This window comes from Nyctereutes procyonoides, unplaced genomic scaffold (assembly GCF_905146905.1).
Source record: "Nyctereutes procyonoides isolate TBG_1078 unplaced genomic scaffold, NYPRO_anot_genome, whole genome shotgun sequence".
Taxonomy (NCBI): Eukaryota; Metazoa; Chordata; class Mammalia; order Carnivora; family Canidae; genus Nyctereutes; species Nyctereutes procyonoides.
This window is the reverse complement of record NW_026575120.1, coordinates 17,051,381-17,075,112: the sequence shown is the minus strand read 5'-3', so window position 1 is coordinate 17,075,112 and position 23,732 is coordinate 17,051,381. Positions and strand designations below refer to the sequence as shown.

The 23,732-nt window shown below is 41.9% G+C and overlaps 1 protein-coding gene and 1 pseudogene across 1 annotated transcript; both read left to right on the top strand.

Moving 5' to 3' along the window:
• The first annotated feature begins 5,054 nt into the window (after nucleotides 1-5,054).
• Nucleotides 5,055-5,890, top strand: LOC129515625 (uncharacterized). Its single transcript, XM_055334577.1, has one exon. It carries the CDS (start codon nucleotides 5,276-5,278, stop codon nucleotides 5,876-5,878), a length of 603 nt encoding a protein of 200 aa, XP_055190552.1. The 5' UTR covers nucleotides 5,055-5,275; the 3' UTR covers nucleotides 5,879-5,890.
• LOC129516130 (uncharacterized) lies at nucleotides 5,888-7,975 on the top strand (annotated as a pseudogene).
• The last annotated feature ends 15,757 nt before the right edge of the window (nucleotides 7,976-23,732 follow it).

Genomic DNA, 23,732 nt, shown 5'->3' with positions numbered 1-23,732 from the left:
AAGGAGCAGGTTAGACTCCTAAGTTCTAAATTCTCACTCAAATCTGATAGCTTATGTCACATTCATTGATTCAATCCACAAGCAACGTTTGGACACCTGCCACGTGCTGTCAGTGACATACTGTGTGGGATTCCAGGATGGTGGCCATCCTCAACCACTCTTTCCAAGCTCATCATCCATCCTGCTTAAGTATGAACAATTTACTGTAACTTTTCATCTATCTGTCTATCAAATCTTACCTATCCTTTTAAATTCCAAACTATTTTGAGATGGGAACTATTTCTCCCATTTCTCTGTATCCTCCACAATGTCAAGACAGAACTATATACATAAAGAGGTATTCATTAAATACTCACTGAATGTTTGATTAACTTATTAATTTAAATAGTAATCAAGAAGCTATTATGTCCTAAAGCACAGAAGGGAGTACTCTGGAGATGTAAAGATAAAATCTTTTCAGTCTCTAATAAGCTTTCAGTTCTGGTAGGGAAGATAAATTGCTGTAACTCAGCAAACGAGGTACTAAGAACCAAAAAAATAGTACAGAAGAAGTGTTGTATGGGTCGATTGATTGCGTAGGGTGATACATACATGTTTAAGCTTCAGGTCTCCATTAGAAGTTTATTCAGTATTCTATTTTATATAATAGACATATTACTTTTGGAAGAGGAAACACTTATAAATACCTAGTACCACCTTTTTCAGTTGCAGTATTGGTGACATTAGTGACAGTTTTATATTAGTTTGAGATGTACAAAGTAATGATCCAACAATTATACACTTTAGGAAGTGCTCTCCATGAAGAGCTTAGTTACCCTCTGTCACCATGCGAAGTTACTACAATATGACTGACTTTATTCCCTATGCTGTACTTTACACCACCATGACTTATTTATTGTATAACTGGTTTGTACCTCTTAATCCCCTTCCAACCATCAATCTTTATTTATCTTCATCTTATGTTTTTCCCCTTCTTTTTTTTTTTAAGATTTTATTTATTTATTCATGAGATACAGAGAGAGAGGCAGAGACATAGGCAGAGGGAGAAGCAGGGAGAAGCAGGCTCCATGAAGGGAGTCTGATTCAGGACTTGATCCCAGGACCTCAGGATCACAACCTGAACCAAAGATAGATGGTTAACCGCTGAGCCACCTAAGTGCCCCTAGTTCTTCCTCTTCTAGCTAACTGGTAAGGGCTGTTTTTCCCACCTCTCCCTCTTCATGTCTCTCCATCACATATTATTTGAACTTGTTATTTTTTTTTTTAAGATTTATTATTTGAGAGAGAGAGAGAGACAGAGAGAGAGAGAGCACAAGCAAAGGGACTGGCAGGCAGAGGGAAAGGGAGAAGCAGACTAGCTTTCCTGAGCAGGGAGCCTGATGAGGGACTTGATCCCAGGACCCTGGGATCATGACCTGAGCTGAAGGCAGACGCTTCACTGACTGAGCCACCCAGGCACCCTGAACTTAATTTTTAACACCACAGAAATAGAACCAGATACCATCAATTTAATGTTTTATGTTATTCCTTGTTGCAAATTTTTTAAAATTAAAGATTAGAACAAAACCAAATATTTTTCAAGTTCAATGCAGTAGTCATTCATTTCTAAAAAACCAACAGAGTTCAGTCTCAATACTTGGGTCCTTAAATATGTGTCTTCTAACAGTTGCAATGACATTCTAAGCACTGTGTTTGGGAAGCCTGCATGGATGAGGAAATGTCTGATTTTGCTTTTTGACCCAGGTGATATAAAACACAAAGTATCAGCTTGTTGAGAAACACAGGGATCACACCATCTAACCTTGGCTGACTTGCCTCCGAGGGTTCTGGGTGGGTTTGCTTACATACCTTTCTTTGTGAAATAAGATCTTCAAATTAATTGTTTGTTATTGATCTTTTATTTACTGTTTAGAAATTGTTATTGCTCTTGTTTGTTGATTTGTGTATTTGCACAAACAATTACTTTCCAATGTTTGCAATTTTAATTTATGTAGTCTGGAATTTTGTCAGGAGAAGAAGGTCGGGTTTGGGAGTTAAACCCAATATCCCTAACCCATGTCACTGTGGGTGTGTTACTAGTTCTTAACCACCTCAGCTGGGGGATGTGAAAAGGAAATGGGATAGAGCTTGTGTTACACTAAAGGAGTTTAATACACATTCATTTCCTTCTGTTTTTCTGGCTAACTCTCTCTGTATTTGTAGTTCTTGGTGCCTTTTTATCTCCTGAAATTCCACTGCTGTACTCACACAAGAAGCCAAATTAAATAAAGACCCTGTCTCTTGACCTCTTCATGTTATCATGCCAGTTTTTTTTCCACCAATTTCTAAATACAGAAAATTGTGATTACAAAGATACAGTGGCATTTTAAAGCAAGTGAGATAAAGTTTTTCAGAAAACAGGTTTGCCAATGAAAACTCTCTTTAGTTCTTGGAATTGAAGAATATTATTTTGCAAATCATGTTTTGAAAAACCTGCATGGTAGTTAAGTGGACATTAGTTTTTAGAGTCCAGGCAATCTGCTCTCCAGGTCTGATGATCTCTGGCTAAGTGACTCCTCTGAGGTGCAGTTTTCTCATCTGTAAAATGGGGAAAATCATCTATCTTGTAAGGTTGTTGAGGGGACTTAATGAGGTAAAATGCTTGGCACCTGGTGCAATGATTTGAAGCTGTTCTTATTTTGTCTGAATATTAGTGAACAGCAACCTTTTAATTTTCTCTGAGAAGTCACTTGTATTATCTTAGAGAATGTCTGAGAAAACAAAAGCACCTAAATATGGTACAGATCATTAAACGTGGAACCAGAGAGAAAGTGGGGCTTGTCCCATACCACTGCTCATAAGAACCTGACCTTGGATTGGACCCTGCTCAGCCTGTTTTCCACTTGAAATTTGGGTATTATATCTGTCTTGCCTACTTTGTAATTTTATATTTCTCAGAGAAGTTAACTGATTTGAAAGCACTTTGTAAATTTTCAAGTACTGAACCAAGAACTAGTGAAGAAACCCCATAGGGTCTATTTTCCATGTCAGGAAGGGGACTTGTGGACTGAGTGGTCTGCATTTTGATGCCAGTTTTGCCACTTGCATGTTGTGTGATCCTGGGAAAATTTCTAACCCTCTCTGAGTCTCAGTTTTCATACGTCTGTGAAATGAGAATAACAACAGCATCTCAGGGGATTGTGGTGTGGATAAATGAGTTAATGCAGTCAAGCGCTTAGAATGGTGACAGATTTAAGAGCTAAATAATGTTAGTCATTATAGACTGTATTTTAAAATGGAGGAGTTGGGCTACCTTATCTTCAGCATGTCTTCAATTTTAAGCATTCTTTGGGGCTTACACATGTCTTACTTTCTAGAACAAGAAGTATTTTGAATACTCCAGTAGTTTTTGCAGTAATGATCTGCCAATAGCAACTTCAGATGTAGGTTTTGGAAATTCCTGATTACTTGGTATTAAAGTGAGGTCCCCAAATTCTCATCATCTGTCACTTTTCAAATGATTGGAAGCAGCCTCAGTTAAAGACCAGTCTACTGTACCTCCCAGTTCCTCCCAGCCCAGAGAGACCCCAAAAATATTCAACCCCCAAACATCCCAGGAGTTGATTCCACCTTGAGGAACCTGCCCGGTCTCCCACCTTGGGAGTGTACCTTAGTTTTTATAAACTGCTCTGTGCTAGCCACTTGCCATTATTGTCAGTATTTGAGCACGGATCCCCACGTAAATCTTCTTGTGGGGAGTCCAAGGACTGAGATCTCCATTCATATCAATGCATTATCCTTCTCACCCCTAACAATGTGACTGCAGGGGGTAAGGAAATGTCACCCCAAGATATGCTACTTTGACATATCGATTTTGGAGTTGTAAGAACTTGAGAAACAGCAAAATGCACTGAAATGCTGTCTCTGAACTCCTGATTTCTGCCTAAAGATGGAACCTCCAGAAGCACTTAATTGTTGCAAATCCTTCCATGGGAGTTTCATCCCAAGGGAAGATGACATCTGACCACAAAGGAGAGACTAGAAGTCAACATCACACCCAAACTTTGTCACAAACTATAGTATCTTCCATCTATATGAAGGGCCATTCATCTTTCTTTAAAACAAAACAAAACAAAAAAACCCAACAACTTTCTTTCCCCTAAAAAGCCTACATCTTCTGTCCCTTTTCCCTATTATGTGTGATGTCTTTCTCCAATCAGATAGGGATCCCCAAATGTGGGGCCACAAGAGGGTAGAAGCTGGCAGTAGGAGTGGTGAGAGGATTCAGTGGAGGCAGAACAAAGGAGGTAGAAGTTTGTTGCCTTTGCTGCTGGCAGCGGGCAGGACAGGTGAGGCAGAAGCTGTCTGCTGGCAAGCAGTGGGTGGAGGCTGTGTGTAAGCAGGAATTGTGGGACCCAGGAAATTTAACAAAAATCCCCTACCCCTGGACAAGCAGAGCAGGACTGATTCCATTTTGTGCTATACCCGCCACCTCCTGTGTGACCCCCACATAACCTGCTTATTGCTTAAGGCGCTGCCCCACCCTAGTCAAGCCGCTGGGCACACCCTAATCGGAAATCGGCTCATAACAATGTAACCCTGCATTGTGCCCACCAAAACTGCGCGCCGATTCTGACCAAAGTACTAGGCCAGCTCAAGTGGATACTAGAGGGTAAGGTGTAATTCAACTGGCCACCTGCGTGTGGACCGACAGGGCTGTGCAACTTTCTGCGTATCCCATTGGCCACTGGCCCCTATAAAGCTGCTACGCCTCTTAGTCTTGGGGTCCAAGTCCCTGCTCCGCTGTGTCGGGTACACTTGGACCCAAGCTCGAGCTTGTAAATAAACCCTCGTGTGTTTGCATCGGTGTCGGCTCCTTGGTGGTTTCTCGGATTCGCGATCTTGGGCACAACATTTGGGGGCTCATCCGGGATCCAAGAAACCTCCAGGCTCCCATCCGGAGGGTTTCACGCGTGGTGAGTGCGCTCAGCTTTTTCCACCTTTTGCGCGCATGTTTTCTGACAGCTCTAACCCGTACTGTACCTGTAGGAATTCCAATCTGTGTTAGGTCGGCATTGGCTTAGGCGGACGCGCTGGCGGGCCGGCGACTGGGGGTCTTGAGGAGACGTCCCTTGCCCCTGCCTGGAGGACTGAGGTCCTCACCTGTAGGAGGACGGGGGTCCTCGTCTGTAAGGAGGACGGGGGTCCTCATCTGTAAGGAGGTCTGACAGTCGGCCCTTTGGGTTGCTTTCTGTTTTGTCTCTGCGGCCGCACTGGAACGTTTGTCTGTGTTACTATGTCCTTGTTAACTTTTTTTGCATTTGTCTGTGTTGTTGTGTCCTTGTTAATTGCCTTTACTGTCTGTGTCTTGGTGTGGATTGGGGACATAATGGGGGAGACAGAAACCACTCCCCTATATCTTATGTTCTCCCACTTCTCGGATGTTAGGGAAAGAGCTCGTATTCTGAGCATAGACATACGGAGAGAGAGATTCCAAATTTATTGCATATCAGAATGGCCAACCTTTGACGTGGGATGGCCCCAAGAAGGAACTTTGCACCTACCTATTATCTTACAGGTTAAGGCCGTGATCTTCAGGGACAAACCGGATGGCCACTCTGACCAGGTGCCCTACATCCTGATCTGGCAGGACATGATCGAGAATCCCCCTCCTTGGCTAAAACCATTTTTACCCCCCAAAGCAGGACCCACCGAGATTCTAGCCCTGCGGAAAGCCGAGAAGGAGACCGACTACGCCCCAAGTGCCCCTTTATCTGGTCTTCCAGGATTCCTTCCCGGAGGACCTGATTCTCCCGCCGCCCTACCGGGCACCCCCTCCCCCTTCCGCCCCTCCATTGGAGACACCGGGCGCTGCAGAAGGGGCGCCACCCCTCCTTGACGAGGGAGTCCCTGTGCGCGGGCCAGCAGCGGGACACGCCGTCAGACGCACCGGACGGCCCCACCTCCGAATGCGGGGCCAGCCGACTCCACCGCCCTTCCTCTCCGGGCCATGGGGCCCCCCGATGAGACTGGCGAACAGCTAATGTTATATTGGCCATTCTCCACCAGTGATTTATATAATTGGAAAACCCAAAATGCAAAGTTCTCTGATAATCCAAGAGATCTAATTGGGCTTTTAGATACTGTTCTCTTTACCCACCAGCCTACTTGGGATGACTGCTAACAGCTCTTGCAGGTTCTCTTCACCACCAAAGAGAGAGAACGAATTCAGGTGGAAGCCCGGAAGTCTGTCCTGGGAGAGGACAGACAGCCACTCAAAACCCAGACCTCATAAATGCTGCCTTCCCTTTATCCCGCCCCACCTGGGACTACAACTCAGCTGAAGGAAAGGAGAGACTCCGGGTCTACCGCCAGACTCTAATGGCAGGTTTCAAGGCTGCTGCGTGCAGGCCTACCAATCTGGCCAAGGTCTATGATGTGAGACAGGGTAAGGATGAGAGTCCAGCAGCCTTCTTAGAGAGAGTCATAGAGGCTTTTAGGCAGTACACCCCTATGAACCCAGAAGCCCCGGAAACAAAGGCCACAATTATCATAGCTTTTGTTAACCAGGCCACTCCGGACATTAAAAAGAAATTGCAAAGGGTAGAGAGAGACTGGGAGAGAAGAGCTTGCAGGACTTAGTGATAGTAGCAGAACGAGTCTATAATAATAGAGAAAGTCCGGAAGAACAACAAACCAAAGTGACTGGCAGACCCGAAACCTGACCAAGATACTGCTGGCCACAACCATGGATGACCCACAGGAAAGACAGAGGTACCTCAAGAAGCTGGCTTCAGGGACAGGTAAGGAGGATGGCCCTGGTCCCCCTCGGGAGCACCCTAAGCTGAACAAAAACCAATGTGCTTATTGCAAAGAAGAGGGCCACTGGGTGAAAAGCTGCCCTAACAAAAGATCTAAGGCCCCTGCCAAGATCTTGGAAATGGAGGACCTGGACAATTAGGGGAGTCAGGGTTCGGCACCCCTCCCTGAGCCCAGGGTAACTCTTAAAGTGGAGGGGCAACCTGTTGAATTCCTAGTGGACACTGGGGCACAATATTCGGTTTTATTACAACCCCAAGGGAAATTGGCAAACAAAACTTCATGGGTGCAAGGGGCCACAGGCACCAAACAGTACTCATGGACTACCCGAAGAACTGTGGATCTCGGCACGGGCCGGGTTTCCCACTCCTTCATGGTTATCCCTGAGTGTCCCTACACGTTGTTAGGTCGGGATTTGCTCACCAAGATGGGGGCACAAATTTGCTTCCACCCCGAAGGAGCAAAAGTCTTAAACAAGAAGGAGCACCCGATTCAGGTGCTTGTCCTGAGTTTAGAAGACGAATATCATCTCCACCAAATGCCCTCAGCCCCAATGACTGATATTGACCGTTGGCTGCAGGAATTTCCCCAAGCGTGGGCAGAAACTGGGGGAATCAGGCTGGCCCAGCATCGACCAGCCATATACATAGAACTAAAGCCAGGGGCAGACCCTGTCAGGGTCCGCCAATACCCCATGCCTCTAGTAGCACGAAAGGGAATCACACCTCACATACGGCGACTACTGGACTCGGGCATATTAAGGCCCTGCCGATCGGCATGGAACACTCCCTTGCTGCCGGTTCAGAAATCGCACTCTAAAGATTACAGGCCAGTCCAAGACTTGAGGGAAGTCAACCGGCGAGTAGAGGATATGCACCCTATGGTCCCAAACCCATACACCCTCCTCTCCACCCTGCCTCCAGACAAAACTTGGTATATGGTATTAGATTTAAAAGATGCCTTTTTCAGCCTGCCTTTAGCGCCCAAGAGCCAAGACCTCTTTGCCTTTGAATGGATGGACCCTGAGAAAGGCATCAATGGCCAGCTCACCTGGACTCGACTACCACAAGGATTCAAAAATTCACTGACCATCTTCCATGAGGCCTTACACAAAGACTTGGGTGAGTTCCGTTCTGAGCACCCTCATTTGACTTTATTACATACAATATGTAGATGATATCCTCTTGGCGGCAGAGGACCAGGACACATGCCTGCGAGGCACCAGGGACTTGCTCCAGACCATAGTGGCCCTAGGATACCGGGCCTCAGCTAAAAAGGCCCAGATATGCAGAACAGAGGTGAGCTACCTTGGGTACAAATTAAAGGATGGACAAAGATGGTTGACGGATGCACGGAAGGAAACTGTCTTAAGAATCCCACAGCTGCAAACCGTCCGCCAGGTACGTGAATTCCTGGGGTCAGCAGGGTTCTGTCGCTTATGGATTCTGGGTTTTGCTAAGATGGCCAGACCCCTCTATGAGGCCACCACACACCAGCAAAATTTTGAATGGACAGAGGCCATGAACAGAACCTTTAATGACCTTAAACAGGCCTTACTGTCTGCCCCGGCTCTTGGGTTGCCCGATCTAGCCAAGCCCTTCTATGAGAAAGACGGGGTGGCAAAAGGGGTCCTTGTCCAGTATTCTTGAACTCCTGAGGGCCCTCTGGCTGCCAAAGGCCCTAGCCATCATCCACTGTCCGGGGCACCAAAAGGCAGACATGCCAGTAGCCAGGGGAAACCGGCTAGCCGATTTAAAAGCAAAGGAGGCGACCCTTTTGGTGACCCAGGTCTTGGCAACCATGCTACTTGATCCGGGGGCACTGACCCTGCCTGACACCCCCAACTATACTGATGCTGACTTACACTGGATCAAATGCTTGCCTATGACCCAGTGCTTGCGTGGCTGGTGGAGGGCCGCAGACTCCAGCATCATCTTGCCAGAGGAAGTAGGATGGCGAGTCCTATCCAAAATACATTGGAGTACTCACATGGGAACAAGGAAGATGGAAGACCTCATACGACATGCAAAGATCACTATTAAAGACTCTCGAGCAAAGATCAAGCAGATTGTGGCAAGCTGCCATGCATGCCAGTTAACTAATGCCACCGCCCATGGATCTAACCCAGGCACCCGGCTCCAGGGGGACTGCCCAGGAGCCTACTGGGAAGTGGACTTCACTGAGGTAAAACCTGGAAAATACGGATACAGGTATTTATTAGTGTTTGTAGGTACTTTTTCAGGGTGGACAGAGGCATTTCCCACCAAACATGAAACAGCACAGACCGTGACAAAGAAACTGCTGGAAGACATCTTACCGAGGTATGGTTTTCCGCTAAGATTGGGTCAGACAATGGCCCAGGATTTGTATCTAAGGTAACACAGGGAGTGGCACTAGTACTTGCGGCAGATTGGAAATTACATTGTGCATATAGGCCAGAGAGCTCAGGACAGGTAGAGAGGATGAACAGAACATTAAAGGAGACCTTAACTAAATTAGCCCTGGAGACTGGCGGGGACTGGGTGACTCTCCTCCCCTTCGCCCTATATAGGGTAAGGAACTCCCCATATAAGATGGGACGGACTCCCTACGAGATCATGTTCAGTCTTCCTCTACCTGTTATCCCCAATTTAAAACCTGAGGTGCTTGCTGAATTTGATGATCACCAACTTCTTTTCTCCCTCCAAATGTTACAACGAACCCATGAGCAGGTGTGGCCTAAGCTGAGGGCCCTCTATGAGACTGGGCCACCCCTGGATCCCCATCAATATCGGCCAGATGACTGGGTGTATGTGCGGAGATACCAACACTGGACACTTCAGCCTCACTGGAAGGGACCTTACACCGTGATCCTGACCACTCCCACCGCTCTCAAGGTCGATGGGATTACTCCCTGGGTCCACTACACCCATGTCCGGCCAGCTGACCCACACGCCGTTCTCAAGAACTTTGTTCCAGAATGGAAAAGCCAACCGGACAAGGACAATCCCCTAAAGCTAAGACTGCGCCGTTCTCACTTATTTCGCACCTCCAAGACTCCCTATTCCTAGGTTGTCCTTCAAAATAGAAGGGGATTAGACTTAGTCTTCTTACAACAAAGGTTGTGTGTGTGTGGTTATGTGCTGCCTTAAATGTAGGATGTTGCTTCTTCGCTGGAATGTAAATGGGAGTGAGAACAGCAACAAGGCTGGTTAGAATCCTGGTTTAATCATTCCCCGTGGCTCACTCTGAGAGCAACCTGGACCCATGATTGGGTCCTGCATAGGATCCTCTGAAAAAGGGGGAAATGTCGGACCCAGGAAATTTAACAAAAATCCCCTACCCCTGGACAAGCAGAGCAGGACTGATTCCATTTTGTGTTACACCTGCCACCTCCTGTGTGACCCCCACATAACCTGCTTATTGCTTAAGGCGCTGCCCCACCCTAGTCAAGCCCTGGGCACACCCTAATCAGAAATCGGCTCATTACAATGTAACCCTGCTTTGTGCCCGCCAAAACTGCGCGCCAATTCTGACCAAAGTAATAGGCCAGCTCAAATGGATACTAGAGGGTAAGATGTAATTCAATTGGCCACCTGCGTGTGGACCGACAGGACTGCTGCAACTTTCTGTGTATCCCATTGGCCACTGGCCCCTATAAAGCTGCTACGCCTCTTAGTCCGGGGTCCAAGTCCCTGCTCCGCTGTGTTGGGTACACTTGGACCCAAGCTCGAGCTTGTAAATAAACCCTCGTGTGTTTGCATTGGTGTCGGCTCCTTGGTGGTTTCTCGGATTTGCAATCTTGGGCACAACAGGAATGTGAGGAGGTAGACGGGGACGTAGAGAATTTTCCCCTTTTTGGTAACTGTGTCTGGGTGTAGGTAACATTGGTCAGCTAGAGCTCATGGCTATTTTGAGGTGGGTGACGTGATGGGCCTGTCTGTAGTCAGCCAGGGGTTACAGTGGTCCCCTTCTACATTCCATTGCTCAAGCCTGTTGCCTAAAAGAAGCTTCTACATAATGCTATTTAAGCCTGAATTTTAAGCCACCTCGAAGAGTTACTCATTTTCCCCGGTTATGGCCTATGTGTTATCACACTTCTGCTTGTTTTTCTTGTTAATCTATCTATTAACACAGCGGTCTCAGCTAAGAACTCAGAAGGGTAAAGACAATATTATTTTTTCTCAGTGCTGTGATAACAATGAAGTATCATTTGAAAAATTAATGGGGAACAGGAAATGAGGATGGTGGTGGCCACCCACACGGGCCCACTGAGCACATATCCAGTGGTCAGTAGTTGTGGTTAAGAATGAACTGTAATGGGGGCACCTGGGTGGCTCAGCAGTTGAGCATCTGCCTTTGGCTCAGGGCGCGATCTCGGGATCCTGGGATTGAGTCCTGCATCGTGCTCCTCGCAGGGAGCCTCCTCCCTCTGCCTATGTCTCTGCCTCTCTCTGTGTCTCTCATGAATAAATAAATAAAATCTAAAAAAACAAAAAAAACAAAAAACACCGAACTGTTAGCTTCCTTTCAATGTATGTATACTATTTCTTCAGCTGGTATTAAATTAGTAGAACATAAATATGCAGGCAGTTGTTGGGAAACTATTTAATAAAGTGAAGTGTTAGGTACTTGTCTTGGCCTGCAGTGCTGGGAAAAAAAAATTACCGAGACACTGAGGGCACCACGAACATTGAGAACTGGGGAACCTCTGGTTAGATCCTTCAGTTTTGGGATTTTCTTTGAAAAAGACACATATGCAGGAAATAAGAGCACTGCCCACAGTTCAGCAAGGCTTACAGGTTAATGAAAGCCTGAGAAATGTTGTGTGCAGAGCGGAAGCTTTGCAAACTCAGATTTATCTTGTGTACAATCCTTTGATAGTCCAAAGAAAGGCATAACATATTTGGAGGAGGTGGGGAAATCACATTTTCCATAATAAAGTAAAAGATGCTTCTTTGAAGTATGCTCCCTTTTGGCTTCTTGAAAGTTTCTCTGCATTAACAATTTGTACTGATTTTAGCTACTGATGAGCAACATTGTTTTGGTGAATTCTGATTAGCACATGAATGCCTGGCTAGGGCCCCCAGGGAATGCAAAGCAGACACATTTGCAATTGAATATCCACTTAACATTTGGTCTGGAGTTTGAAGTCTCAATCAATTTCCATGTGCCCTGCTTACTCTACTGGGACTCTTGCCCAGATGTGAGTCCCTTAGGATGTAAATGTTTTGTGATCACAGTTTTGTGCGACATCCTTTGAAGGGATTGAGGACAGTGGAGAGAGAACTGCCCTGTAAAATGTTTGAAGGTGTGAACACCCTGCCCTCAGGCTCTCTAGTGACTTTCCTTTGTATTCACTCCTTTTGTTTTCATCAAGACAATATGTGCACATCAGGAAATCAGATATGGACAAAGAGTTTGTGATGAAAAACAAGTGACAGGCTCCTCCTCTCCCTTCGAAGTCCTGTTCCAATTCTCCCAAGAAAATCTCTTGGGCTCATTTTTTTTGAGATTACCTTCATAACTACAGACGGTATGCTTATAAAATGTACTTTTCTATTTCCTGACTTACCAATTTTAGACAGTTGTTGGTGCCCATGTTAGGAAGAAAATAGGCCTGTGAATTAGTGGACAACAGGCAAGCTAACAGAAAAGAGTTTATTATGCATGTGAGAGCATTTAGTAATAAGTAGTAAACTTGCTCAGTAGCCAGAAGTAAAGGTTTATATACCAACTTAACAAAAAAAGGGAGAGGTTAGAATTTTAGTAGGGAAGTATGAAAGGTTCGATTGGACATTTTGATGGGAATAGGTAGCTGAATTCTTGCTTCCCAAGGCTAAGTGTCAGACTGTCCCCATTTGAAACTTACCAAGAAATTTCACAAACAAGGATTTGGGTTGATTGCTATATAGAGAAGACTTGGTTTATAAACTGGTTGCTGAGGGAAAGAATGTAAATTCTGAATCCAGAGGGTTAAAAATTGTGTTCAAAATGGTGGAGAGTAGATGGCAGTGGCAACTAAATGGATTTTCTGGTTTACAATTTGAATACCTTGATGATCCCATATATGGTCTATTATGATCAGTCCTTAGAAGTTTGTATCAAGTCAACCAGCCTCAGCTTGCAAGGCTGTTTTAGACCCTTGGGTAAAAGAGCAGCTACAAGCCAATCTAGAGTTCCAAATAGGATCTGGGTGTTGCAAGATAGCAGGGTTCTTGTCACACAGAGTTGAAGAATGAATCTTATGGACACAAAAGGGTGAAGTGAAAGTTCATTAAGTGAAGATGAGAACAGAAAGGAAAGAAAAGCTCTCTAGAGTGAGAGGGATCCTAAATGGGTTGCCATTGAGGACTTCTAGTGAGTCTTTTATTGAGAACTGACTAGGAAGCTTGTGGCCTTGAGATCCTTGTGCCATCTTGGTTTGTCCCCTTATCTCTTGCACAGCTCTGTGTCAGCATTATCACCTGCCAGGAATAGTCCCAGAGCCTGTGTAGGTAGGGGAGTCAGAGGCCTCCTATCTCTCTCCTACCTATTTCCAAACCCCTTCCCTATTCATAGGACAGGACCTGTGGGCAGAAAGAGCTATATTGGGATTGCGAGGAGTGATGGATTGTAAACTTTTTAATTAGTGGGGGTGAGGGATAGTGCAAGTCTCCAAGGGATCTGGAAGCAAGGCTTTCAGGACATTGAGGGGCCAGTTGCTGCCAAGATAAGTTTACCTTTATTTATTTTTTATTTTAAAGATTATTTATTTATTTATTTGTGAGAGACACAGAGAGAAAGGCAGAGGGAGAAGCAGGCTCCACCCTGAGAGCCAGATGTGGGACTCGATCCTGGGTCTCCAGGATCATACCCTGAGCTGAAGGCGGCTCTAAACCGCTGAGCCACCCGGGCTGCCCGATAAGGTTACTTTTAAATCTAAAGGTAGGAAGGCAGCCACAAGTTCCTTGAAGAAGGTCACACTCTGCAAGTTTCAGGGATCTATCAGTGGGCTGCAAGCTGTAAAGAGATTTTAATTTTAGCTACATTTCTTTTGCCTTTGTTTCCCACATCATGGGCAATCAGGTCTTAGTTTTCAGGGACACCAAGTCAGTAGGGTAAAGAACAATGGAAAATGTTAAGTTTTAGGGTTTTAAGCAGATAGAGAAAGAAGTTAGAAGAATAGAGAATTTGGTAAGATGGCATGATCCAGTCCATTTACAAACATATAATAAAATCTCAAAGAAAAGAAACAGAATTAGAATATGATAGCCCACAAAGGTGTGTTATGGTTCTCTATTGAAATGTAAACTCCAGAGCTAACCTTCTGCTTTGATCAAAGATAATCAAAGAGAGATTATTCTTGTTTACAAAATAATACTTGTCTCATTGAATTCGACCTGATTGTTTACCTAAGTGCGGCAAGAATAGTAATTGACCACATAGACCTGTTTAAATTTGCTTTACTGGAACTTTCATAAGGAAATCTCAGATTCCTTTTAAAAGCATTTTGAGACTAGGAAGCCAAGCCAATAATTTGCCATCAGACTTCACCTGCAGTTCTGATAGATGTAGGTGTATTCCTGTCTTCTGGAGCTCCCCTATCCTTTATATCCAGAAAATAAAACATTAAAGAGCCAGATATGTTCCAAACAAAAGTTATAAAAAATCAGTTATTCTGCATTAGTTTATTTACTTCCATGTCATTAATTCTTATTCTTCTCGAACTGAGGTTACCATTTCATGAACTCATCAGCTTCTCCACTAGAATTTTTGGAAATCCTAGCTTAGTCCAGTGGTATGATCTCAAAGTTAGTTAAACCATGCCATGTACCCCAGGCATGGTCCTCTTCACAGATTCCTGAGACATTTCCTCTTTGTTGAAGGTGAGGCACTTTGATTTGTAGCTGATTGCAAGTGTTCTCAGAGAAGAACTGGACAGAAATAGAAAAATGAAACAGCCATGGTTAAAGATCTGATGAGGGTTCATGATAAAAATAATGTAATTGACTAAGAAATTTGGTTATTTATTTGACATAAAATATTTAAACTAATAACTGGAATTACAACTGATAGCACTATACCATTTAATCTATTATCACAAAAGCAGCACAAGGACATACTATGGACAACTGGGTTATTAACAAATTTCTAAGAATTTCATATTATTCCTGAAATTTATATGAATAGAATTTACCTAAACAAATACAACCCAGGGAAAGTTAAGTATCTTTTCTGACTTGATAATACTTTTCATGCAGTTTAATATACAAATAAACCTAATTATGTTCTAACATTTCTCTTTTTAGGAGGTGAGAGAATGTGGGGAACCTGGGTAGCTCAGTTGGTTAAGTGATCAACTCTTGGTTTTGGCTCAGCTCATGATCTCAGGGTTGTGTGATCAAGCGCTGAGTTGGGCCTCCTGCTCAGCAGGGGGTCTGCTCAAGATTCTTTTCTTTTCCCTTGCCCTCTGCCCCTCCACACCACCTCCCATTCTGTGTGGGCAACCATGTGAGCATGCTCTCTTTCTCAAATAAATAAATAAAGCTTTAAAAAAAGGTGAAAGAAAGAATCCTTTAGAAGGTGAAAGGAAAATCTGTGTCAGCTTGAAATACAGATTTTATTTAGAATATGATTTTGAAAAAACAAATTATCAAAAATTGTCAAATATGTCAAAAGTTTTGAACACTTGGTTAAATACAATCAGAAGTCATTATGAAAAAATACTTAGTTATCTACGTAACCAAAGTGACAACAAAAGATTTTAAAGGTAAATATGGGAGATTTGATTTAAATCTTGATTTAAATCATGCTTGATTTAAAAAAAAATTCCCTCAGCTCTTCAAACAATGAGAAAACATGTTTCTCCTTAGTAATCAAGTACATGATAAAGCAGGAAATTATTCTAAGACACACAATCTGTTTCCTAGATACATTACTCAAATGGTAAAGAAAAACCTTTTACAATCTCTTATGAAGAGAGGACTAATAACCTAAGAAACTTAATCATTTTAAGAGAGAGAAAACTCTATTTTACATCTGTACACTACTGATATTAAAGCTCATTTAAAAACCTTACAAATAAATAAATAAAGCTTACAAATTAATCTTGGCCAGTTTGAGCACTGCCTTTTTTTGTAGACCTCTTACAACTTTCTATAGCCATTCAAACTTTTGTCCAATATTTTTCTAATTCTTGTTTTGGAACAACCTTTAGGACAAAATTACTTTCTTTTCTCCTAACAAGAACACATCTTCTATTCCTTGCATACAAAGTTGTTTTCTTCCACTCATTACTTCCAGTAGTTTCATGTATATAGATTATATTTTTTAACCATTAATAACTTTTATTAAAGTAGGGAGTAAACAGTTGTGAATTGTCTGCCATATATTAGCATTTTGTAGCAGATTAGCCAACTTTATGAGTAAGATATACCATCTCACAATTTAACAGGTATATGCTTCTTTAAAGTAAGCATTTTTTTTTCAGTGTGGGAAAAGAATATATTTTTTAACAGATAAATAGTTGGTTTCTTTTAAAAATAAGAAGTCAGAAGTATATGAGCTTAAGCTTATGTTCACTAATGAATAATGTAGTAGTTTCTTACTTAGAAAGAATTTAGATTTTTAATAAATATCTATTACTTATTTTAGCATAGCTCTAAGGTTGCAAGTCACCAAAAAGATTTTGAAGACTATTTTTAGGCAGATATAATAAGGCATTGTCATTTTTCAAATACATTTGACAGCACAATGACTCGATTACTTTCAAATCTATGGATTTTATAATCTTAAACATCTAGTTGATGTTCTATTGGCTTATTTGACTGGTAAGCACGGGTGAAAAAACATACATTCTGTTCCAAGGCCTGAATGTATGTCTGAATTATATTTAATGCTGACAACTCTGCAGACATGCCCATTTTTATTAAATTAATGACCTCAACTTAGTCTTACTGATCAAAGATTTATCAAAACCATGTAAACTTGAAAAGCATTTGGGCTAATTTCATGGCTCTGAGAATTTTCGGAATTTTTTTTTTTTTTTTTTTTTTTTTTTTATCAAAGTGCTCATTTTTCTCTAAGCCAATTAGAATAGAGCTCCTGTAAGGGATTTTACAAATTAATTTGGCATGTCATCTGATGGTAGGAAAATATCACATGTCATATAAGCGCACAGACAGATACAGACAGAGGTCTTAGAGCTTTCATTCTGAAATGTTAGCCATAAGTTAGGCCTAGACACAGTAATACAAAACTTACTGGTTTATGTTAGAATTAGTTCACATTTTTGCTTCTCTTTATGTTTTTATCCAAGCTGTGTTTTTGGCAGTTAGAGCAAATCAAGGTTATCTGCTCAGAATGTAGACAGAAGCTTTTTAACCAATATTTGTAGAGAAGGTTATTAAGGCCTTCACTTGCCCTGGTAGATGATTTTGTGAATGCTGTAGTTTAAAGTTTGGGCAAGGGGTTCAGGAGGTATCACACGGCTGTCTAGGTGTCTCCAAAGCTCAGCTTTGTGGTTAAAATATTTAGTCTGTTTCTGCCTAGCCTCTTTAATTTTAGGTGGCTGCTTTTGGGGAGGGGGGTCCCTGAGTCCTCCTGATATAGCAGGTGGTCTAAAGCTTAAGTGATGACAGGGAACTTAAGGGCTGGATGGGAAAAGAAAGGTGCTAAGGAAGCCAGTCCTGAAGTTGTTGTTGTTTTTTTTTTAAGATTTTATTTATTTATTCATGAGAGAGGCAGAGACACAGGCAGAGACACAGGCAGAGACACTGGCAGAGGGAGAAGCAGGCTCCCTGCGGGGAGCTGGATGTGGGACTTGATCCCAGGACCCTGGGATCGTTATGGGAGTCAAAGGCAGATGCTCAACCACTGAGACATCCAGGTGTCCCAAGACCTGAAGTTTTCTCAAAGAAGTCTTTGACGTTGTAAATCATTTTTTTTCAAAGTCGTGTCAATAAAAAGGGAAACAGAGTTAGTGTCCTAGTGGTGGAGAATAGTCAGTAATAGTTCAGGAAGGGGGAGGTGTTCATTTGTGCTTACTCACCAGAGAATTTGAGAAGATAGTTCTGGGTTGTAGAAGATTATATCTTATAAGGAAAGAAAAAAGGATTATAACTGCAAGCTTCTTTTGAGCAATGGTAGAGAAAGTTGCACCAGTATCAGTTGTAAAAATACCCAGTTACTGATTCTCTATTTTAATTTTAGTAGATAGGGTACCTGGGTGGCTCAGTCCATTCAGCTTCAACTCTTGGTTTTGGCTCAGGTCATGATCTCAGGATTGTGAGATCGAGCGCTGTGTCAGACTCCATGCTGGGCATCGAGGGCATCGAGTCTGCTTAAGATTCTCTCTCTTTCTCTGTCTCCCTCTGCCCTTCCCTTTCCTACTCTAATTAAAACACACACACACACACACACACAAATAATTTTAATGGAAAGTTCTGTGTTATGATTAAGAATTGGCTGATCCTGCCAATTACCTTCGATCATAAACCCATTAATGCATGACTCTGGATGGGTAAGACTGAGGTGGTATTTCTCAGCACTATGAAGACAATGAATTAGATAGTAAAGGATTTGAATTTAGATAATAATAGGAGAGCTGGTAACAATAAGAATGCTTAGGTCCCACACCAGACAGCTGGCTGTCTCTAGATATAGAGTCAATAACTTGTGCCCCTTTGAAAAGAGAACACCCTTTCTGGCTTCCAAAGCTAGGCTCCCAAAACACAAAATATAACATTTTTGGGAGGAATAATAAAACACCTTTAACACAAATGGTAGTGATGAACAGAGGCAACAGCTATCTCTGGGAGGTACTGATCCAAACTGAAGAATCAAAATGCCCAAAAAGCTAGTTCTAAAAAAAAACAATTTATTCTGTAAATCTGAATTTTAGATAATCCCCATTCTCAAAAAGAGAGAGAAAACAAGAGTGTCTCACTGCCTTCATCCAATCAGAACCTGAGCAGGGATCCAGAATCTGGTAAGAAACCTTCTTTTTGTGGGCTTGGTCAGAGCCCCTAATAGTGAGCTGCAGTCTGGGTGAGTCCTGACCACCCAAACCTGTTACCAACACCATTGGGAGAAAAACATCTTTACACACTTAGAGCCAACTGCTTGGACCTGCAAATGAACTGAAAATGAGAGATGAACAGGAGAAAAGTTTATTGCACACATGGGAGTGAGTTACTCAGTAGTGAACAGTTAAAGGTAAAGAAAGGTTTATACACCAACTTCACAAAAAAGGGGAGAGGTTTAGGCTTCAATGTGAAAGTATGGAAGAGTCTATTGATCCTGTTGATGCTAATAGGAAGCTGAGCTTGCACTTCCCAGTCTAAGGGTCAGTCCTTCCCAAACAGAAAATGGTCTTGGAGGAGGGTCAATGGCAGCTGATTGTTGTAAGACCTGGATAGTGCAATATTCATGATAAAGGTAGAGGATTGATTATTTTTTAGAGCTCCAACTTGGGATATAGTTGTAATAGACAAAAACAAAACAAAACACAACAAAAACAAAAAACAAAAAATCAAAAACAAAAAACCTACAACAGCGTAATATAAAATAATTATATCTATATGTGTTATAATTTGAAGTATGAAAAACAGCTGTCTATTTGAAACTATATGTTATCCTGTAATATTTGCATTTCTGTTTCATACATATTGTTATTTAAAGAAAATAAATATTAACTAGTAGGACTAGTTAATAGTGGCAATTATTAGTAATTAATAGTAAAATAATAGCAAATAACTAAAATAATTGAGAGTAATGGGATCTAGCTGGCTTAGTGGGGGGGAATCATGAGACTCTTGATATCAGGGTCATGAGTTCAAGCCCCATGTTGGGAGCTGAGATTACTTAAAAAAAAAAAAAATTGAAGGTCGCTGGGTGGCTCAGCGGTTTAGTACCACCTTCAGCCCAGGGCCTGATCCTGGAGGCCCAGGATCAAGTCCCATGTTGGGCTCCCTGCATGGAGCCTGCTTCTCCCTCAGCCTGTGTCTCTGCCTCTCTCTCTGTTTCTCATGAGTAAATGAATAAAATCTTAAAAAAAATTTGATAGTATCTAACAAATAGTATAATGTGAGAGAATGTAGTAGTATTTTTTATAAAGTTTCTATCCATGATACAATTTATTTTAACCCCTTTTTAGGAACTATTTACTACATATTTTAATTTTTAGGCTATAAACATATATTTTTAAAGATTTATTTATTTATTCATGAGAGACAGAGAGAGGCAGAGACATAGGTAGAGGGAGAAGCAGGCTCCCCGCAGGGAGCCTGATGCGGGACTAGATCCCGAGATCCAGAGATCCCGTGATCACGCCTTGAGCCAAAGGCAGATGCTCCACCACTGGGCCACCCATGTACCACTAAGCTATAGTTTTAGTAAACAAATTGAGAAAATTCTATTTAACTTGGCTGCTCATTTCTGGTAACAAGTTTTTGAGTTCTGAAGTAGTCCTGTTCCCCAAAAAGTGAGTCACTTTTTTTATGTATGACTTTTTATTGCAACCTACATGTAATATCAGACAGTTCAGGTGCAATCCATTCATCCTTTCCTAGGATTCTCATAGCCTCGTCAAGCTGCTTTGGAGAAACGGCATATAAATCATGTTTTACTATAATCCTTTCCCCAATTTTCATCTTTAATATATTTCTAAACAGAGGAGGGTACTCTTCTAGTCTCACGTTTAGAAAATATGATCTGTGGTAGGCCAACATTTTAGCTTATTTTCTATGGCAGGCAACAATGACAGCTATCTTGTAGGCAGAAACGTACTTCCTTCTACCTTTATGAGGGCAAAAATCTCATTACATGCTTCTGGCATTTTGTTAATTTTTTTTTAAAGATTTATTTATTTGGGAGTGAGAGAGAGACCATGAGTGTGAAGGGAGGGGCAGAGGGAGAGGGAGAGAAAGAATCCCAAGCAGACTTTGCACTGAATGCAGAGCCCTAAACAAGGGTCACTTGGTCCTGAGACCATGACCCTGAGATCACAACCTGAGTCCAAACCAAGAGTCAGCTGCTTAACCTACTGTGCCATTCAGGTGCTCCACTTATGCACATTTTGAATAACATGAAAAGTGATCGAAAACTTTCTTTATGAAAGCACCAATAGCATAGGTTAGTAAATCACGTCTTTTTTAGCAATGTTCCATACAATGTATGGAGAACATGTAACAGGTAAGATTGTTTTATTTTCTTTGTTAAGCAGCTTGTAGACTGAGGGGCACCTAGGTGGCTCAGGTCATGATCCCAGGGTCCTGGGAAGGAAGCCTGCAAATCAGCTCTCTGATCAGTGGAGAGTCTGCTTCTCTATCTCTCCCCCGCCTCTCCCCACCCTCCTGCTCATGATCTCTCTCCTCTCTTTCTCGCTCAAAAAAATGGATAAAATCTTAAAAAAAAACACACAAAATAAAACAATAAACAAAAAAAGAAGTTTCTTTTTGCCAAAATATAGGTTTGTGTGTGGTTTGCCAAATATACAGATAGATGAGCAAAGTCTAGTTTTATTTGGACAAGGTTGTTGATTGAAATGATTTGAAATTCTGTTTTTAAAATCAAAGTACCTATGAGCTAGGGAAATAATTTTTTAGTAGTTGCAATTCAGTGCTTCATTTGGTATGCAGTAGGAAGCATGATAATTGGTAAGATCTTACAGAATGAATACACAAAACCATGCAAAATTTGTCAGAATCTGCTCTTTGTTCACCTACAGGGTATTTAAGCTGCATTTTCTTAATCAGAATATATAGTTTTACTACTTAATTTTGTTGTAGAGCAATGAAGGGAAGGATAAAATAATGTGTGTTTATTTGCATGGTATACTGGAGATCATCCAGCAGCCACTATTTTTGAGAGCATTGGTATGCTTTGGAGAAGCAAAAAACCTGGAACGGGTTCAGAAGCACTGGCCTATCTCATCCCAGATACTCTAGATTCAGTCTCCACATGTACTTTTACAGCACTTCTCCATCATACCTGAACTATTTTTGGCATTTTGTGCAGTGTACTGCGTTTTAGTTATTGAATTCTCTAATACAGGTGTGCATGTCTTTCCATCTGTCATTAGCATAACACAGCCATTTATCCCTCTTATTCAGTCACGTCTGGGTCATGAAGGTTTGTGTATTGAAATTGTTCTCTTATTGATTGTAAGAGCTCTTAGGAAAAAGGATCACAGTATTCACCATGTGAAAAATTAAACTAGCACTATCTCAACACAAAGCACAATGGTTACTCCAGAGACCAAGTCAAAACTACAATGTACTTAAATTGCACACATAAATCACATCACTCAGGGTGACAAAACAATGGAAGATCCATCATTGTGAACTGGAAATCACACTTACCCACGTCAGCACTCGGGAAATGATAGTGATGGCATTGTGGAAGGTGGGTAGTCTATGCCACACTCATTTGGCGCTAAAAAGATAGTGCTTTCAGCCCATGTCTTAGGGGCTGCTGTATGGCTTTGTACTCTTCCCCAGTATCCCACACTTAAGGTACAAAATCAACACTTTTCACGTTGGGAAGGATTGCCCTGAATGTGGGACTTCCTGTGAAAACACCAGGACAGTCCTGAGCAAAATGAGGCAGTGTTTACCTTGGAAAGGTCTATGTTCTGTGGGAGGCTGAGAGGAAGTGCTTGTTCAACTGTCCCCCACACAGACTTATTGTTATTCCCTGGTTTTCAGTTCCTTCTCCCAGAATTACCCTTTCAGTTGAGTCACCCTCAAGATCTCCAGGAAGACTGGCAGACAGATTCCTGCGAGGTGTGATCTTGGGTGGAGGTTCTCAAACATATTGGTCTCTGGACCCTCTGCATTCTCAGAGATTATTAAGGACCCTAATGAGCTTTTTGTTATCTGGTTTATATCTATAAATATTTACCATACCAGAAAATTCAAACTAAGAGATTGAAAGAAAATTATTTATTCACTTATTTTAAGATAATAATAACAAACTCATTACATGTTACTAGAAAGAGAATTTTTTTTTACGAAAAATAACTATATCTTCTAAGTCAAAATAATGTAGCAAGGAGAGTAGAATTATTTTACATTTTTGCAAGTCTCTTTAATGTTTGGGTTAATAAAAGGCACCTGGGTTTTCATATCTACTTCATCATTCAGTCTGCCAGGATATGTTATTTTGGTGAAGTATACAGAAAAAATTTGAGTTTGCACAAACATGTAGCTAGAAAAGGGAGGAGTATCTTAATAGCTTTTCTAGATAGTTGTGTATATTCTTCTACATCAAAAGTTATGGTCAAAATTAATAAAATTTTACTGTTTCAACATGTAACAATTGTGTATTTTTAGGCAAAATTGTTTTGTTTGTTTTCAAGTTTCATGGGAGTGAATAATACAATGACTGCCAGTACAGTTTGGTGTATTGCCTAGATCCATGATAGACTCCTGCAATCTTACCTACCATTGCTTCGGTACTATTGATGAAAATTGCCAGTAACATTATACTATTAATATGAAAATGTAAGAGTGACCCTATAGACCCAGGGAAAGGATCTGCTGGGTCTCCAGGTTCTGCAGTCTGCACTTTGAGAACAACTCATCCAGGCCATGTCTTTCTTGTCCTATTTCATCCATTAACTCACTCCCATCCACTTTCCTTCAGAGGTATCTTGAATTCTCTTTTTGATATGGGTTAATTCCATTTTACATTTTCAATCTTTTAATATAGTGGAGTTTCACTGCATGTAGTGAAAGCAAGCGTGTCTAGCATAATGAAACATAACCCCTCACATCTCTTTTTAACATATGCGGTGAGGATAATAAAATTCACAGTTAAAAACTTCAACAAAGATGAGAGATACTCTTCTGGAAACATTTTCATTTTTTAAATGTGGTATTTTATTTATTTATTTTAGAGAGCGAGCGAGCATGTACATGCGTGCTTCCATGAGGAAGGGCAGGGTAGGAGCAGAGGGAGAGCAAGAATCT

Coding starts and splice junctions, on each gene's coding strand:
- LOC129515625 (XM_055334577.1), top strand. CDS start 5,276: ATGTCCTTGTTAACTTTTTTTGCATTTGTCTGTGTTGTTGTGTCCTTG.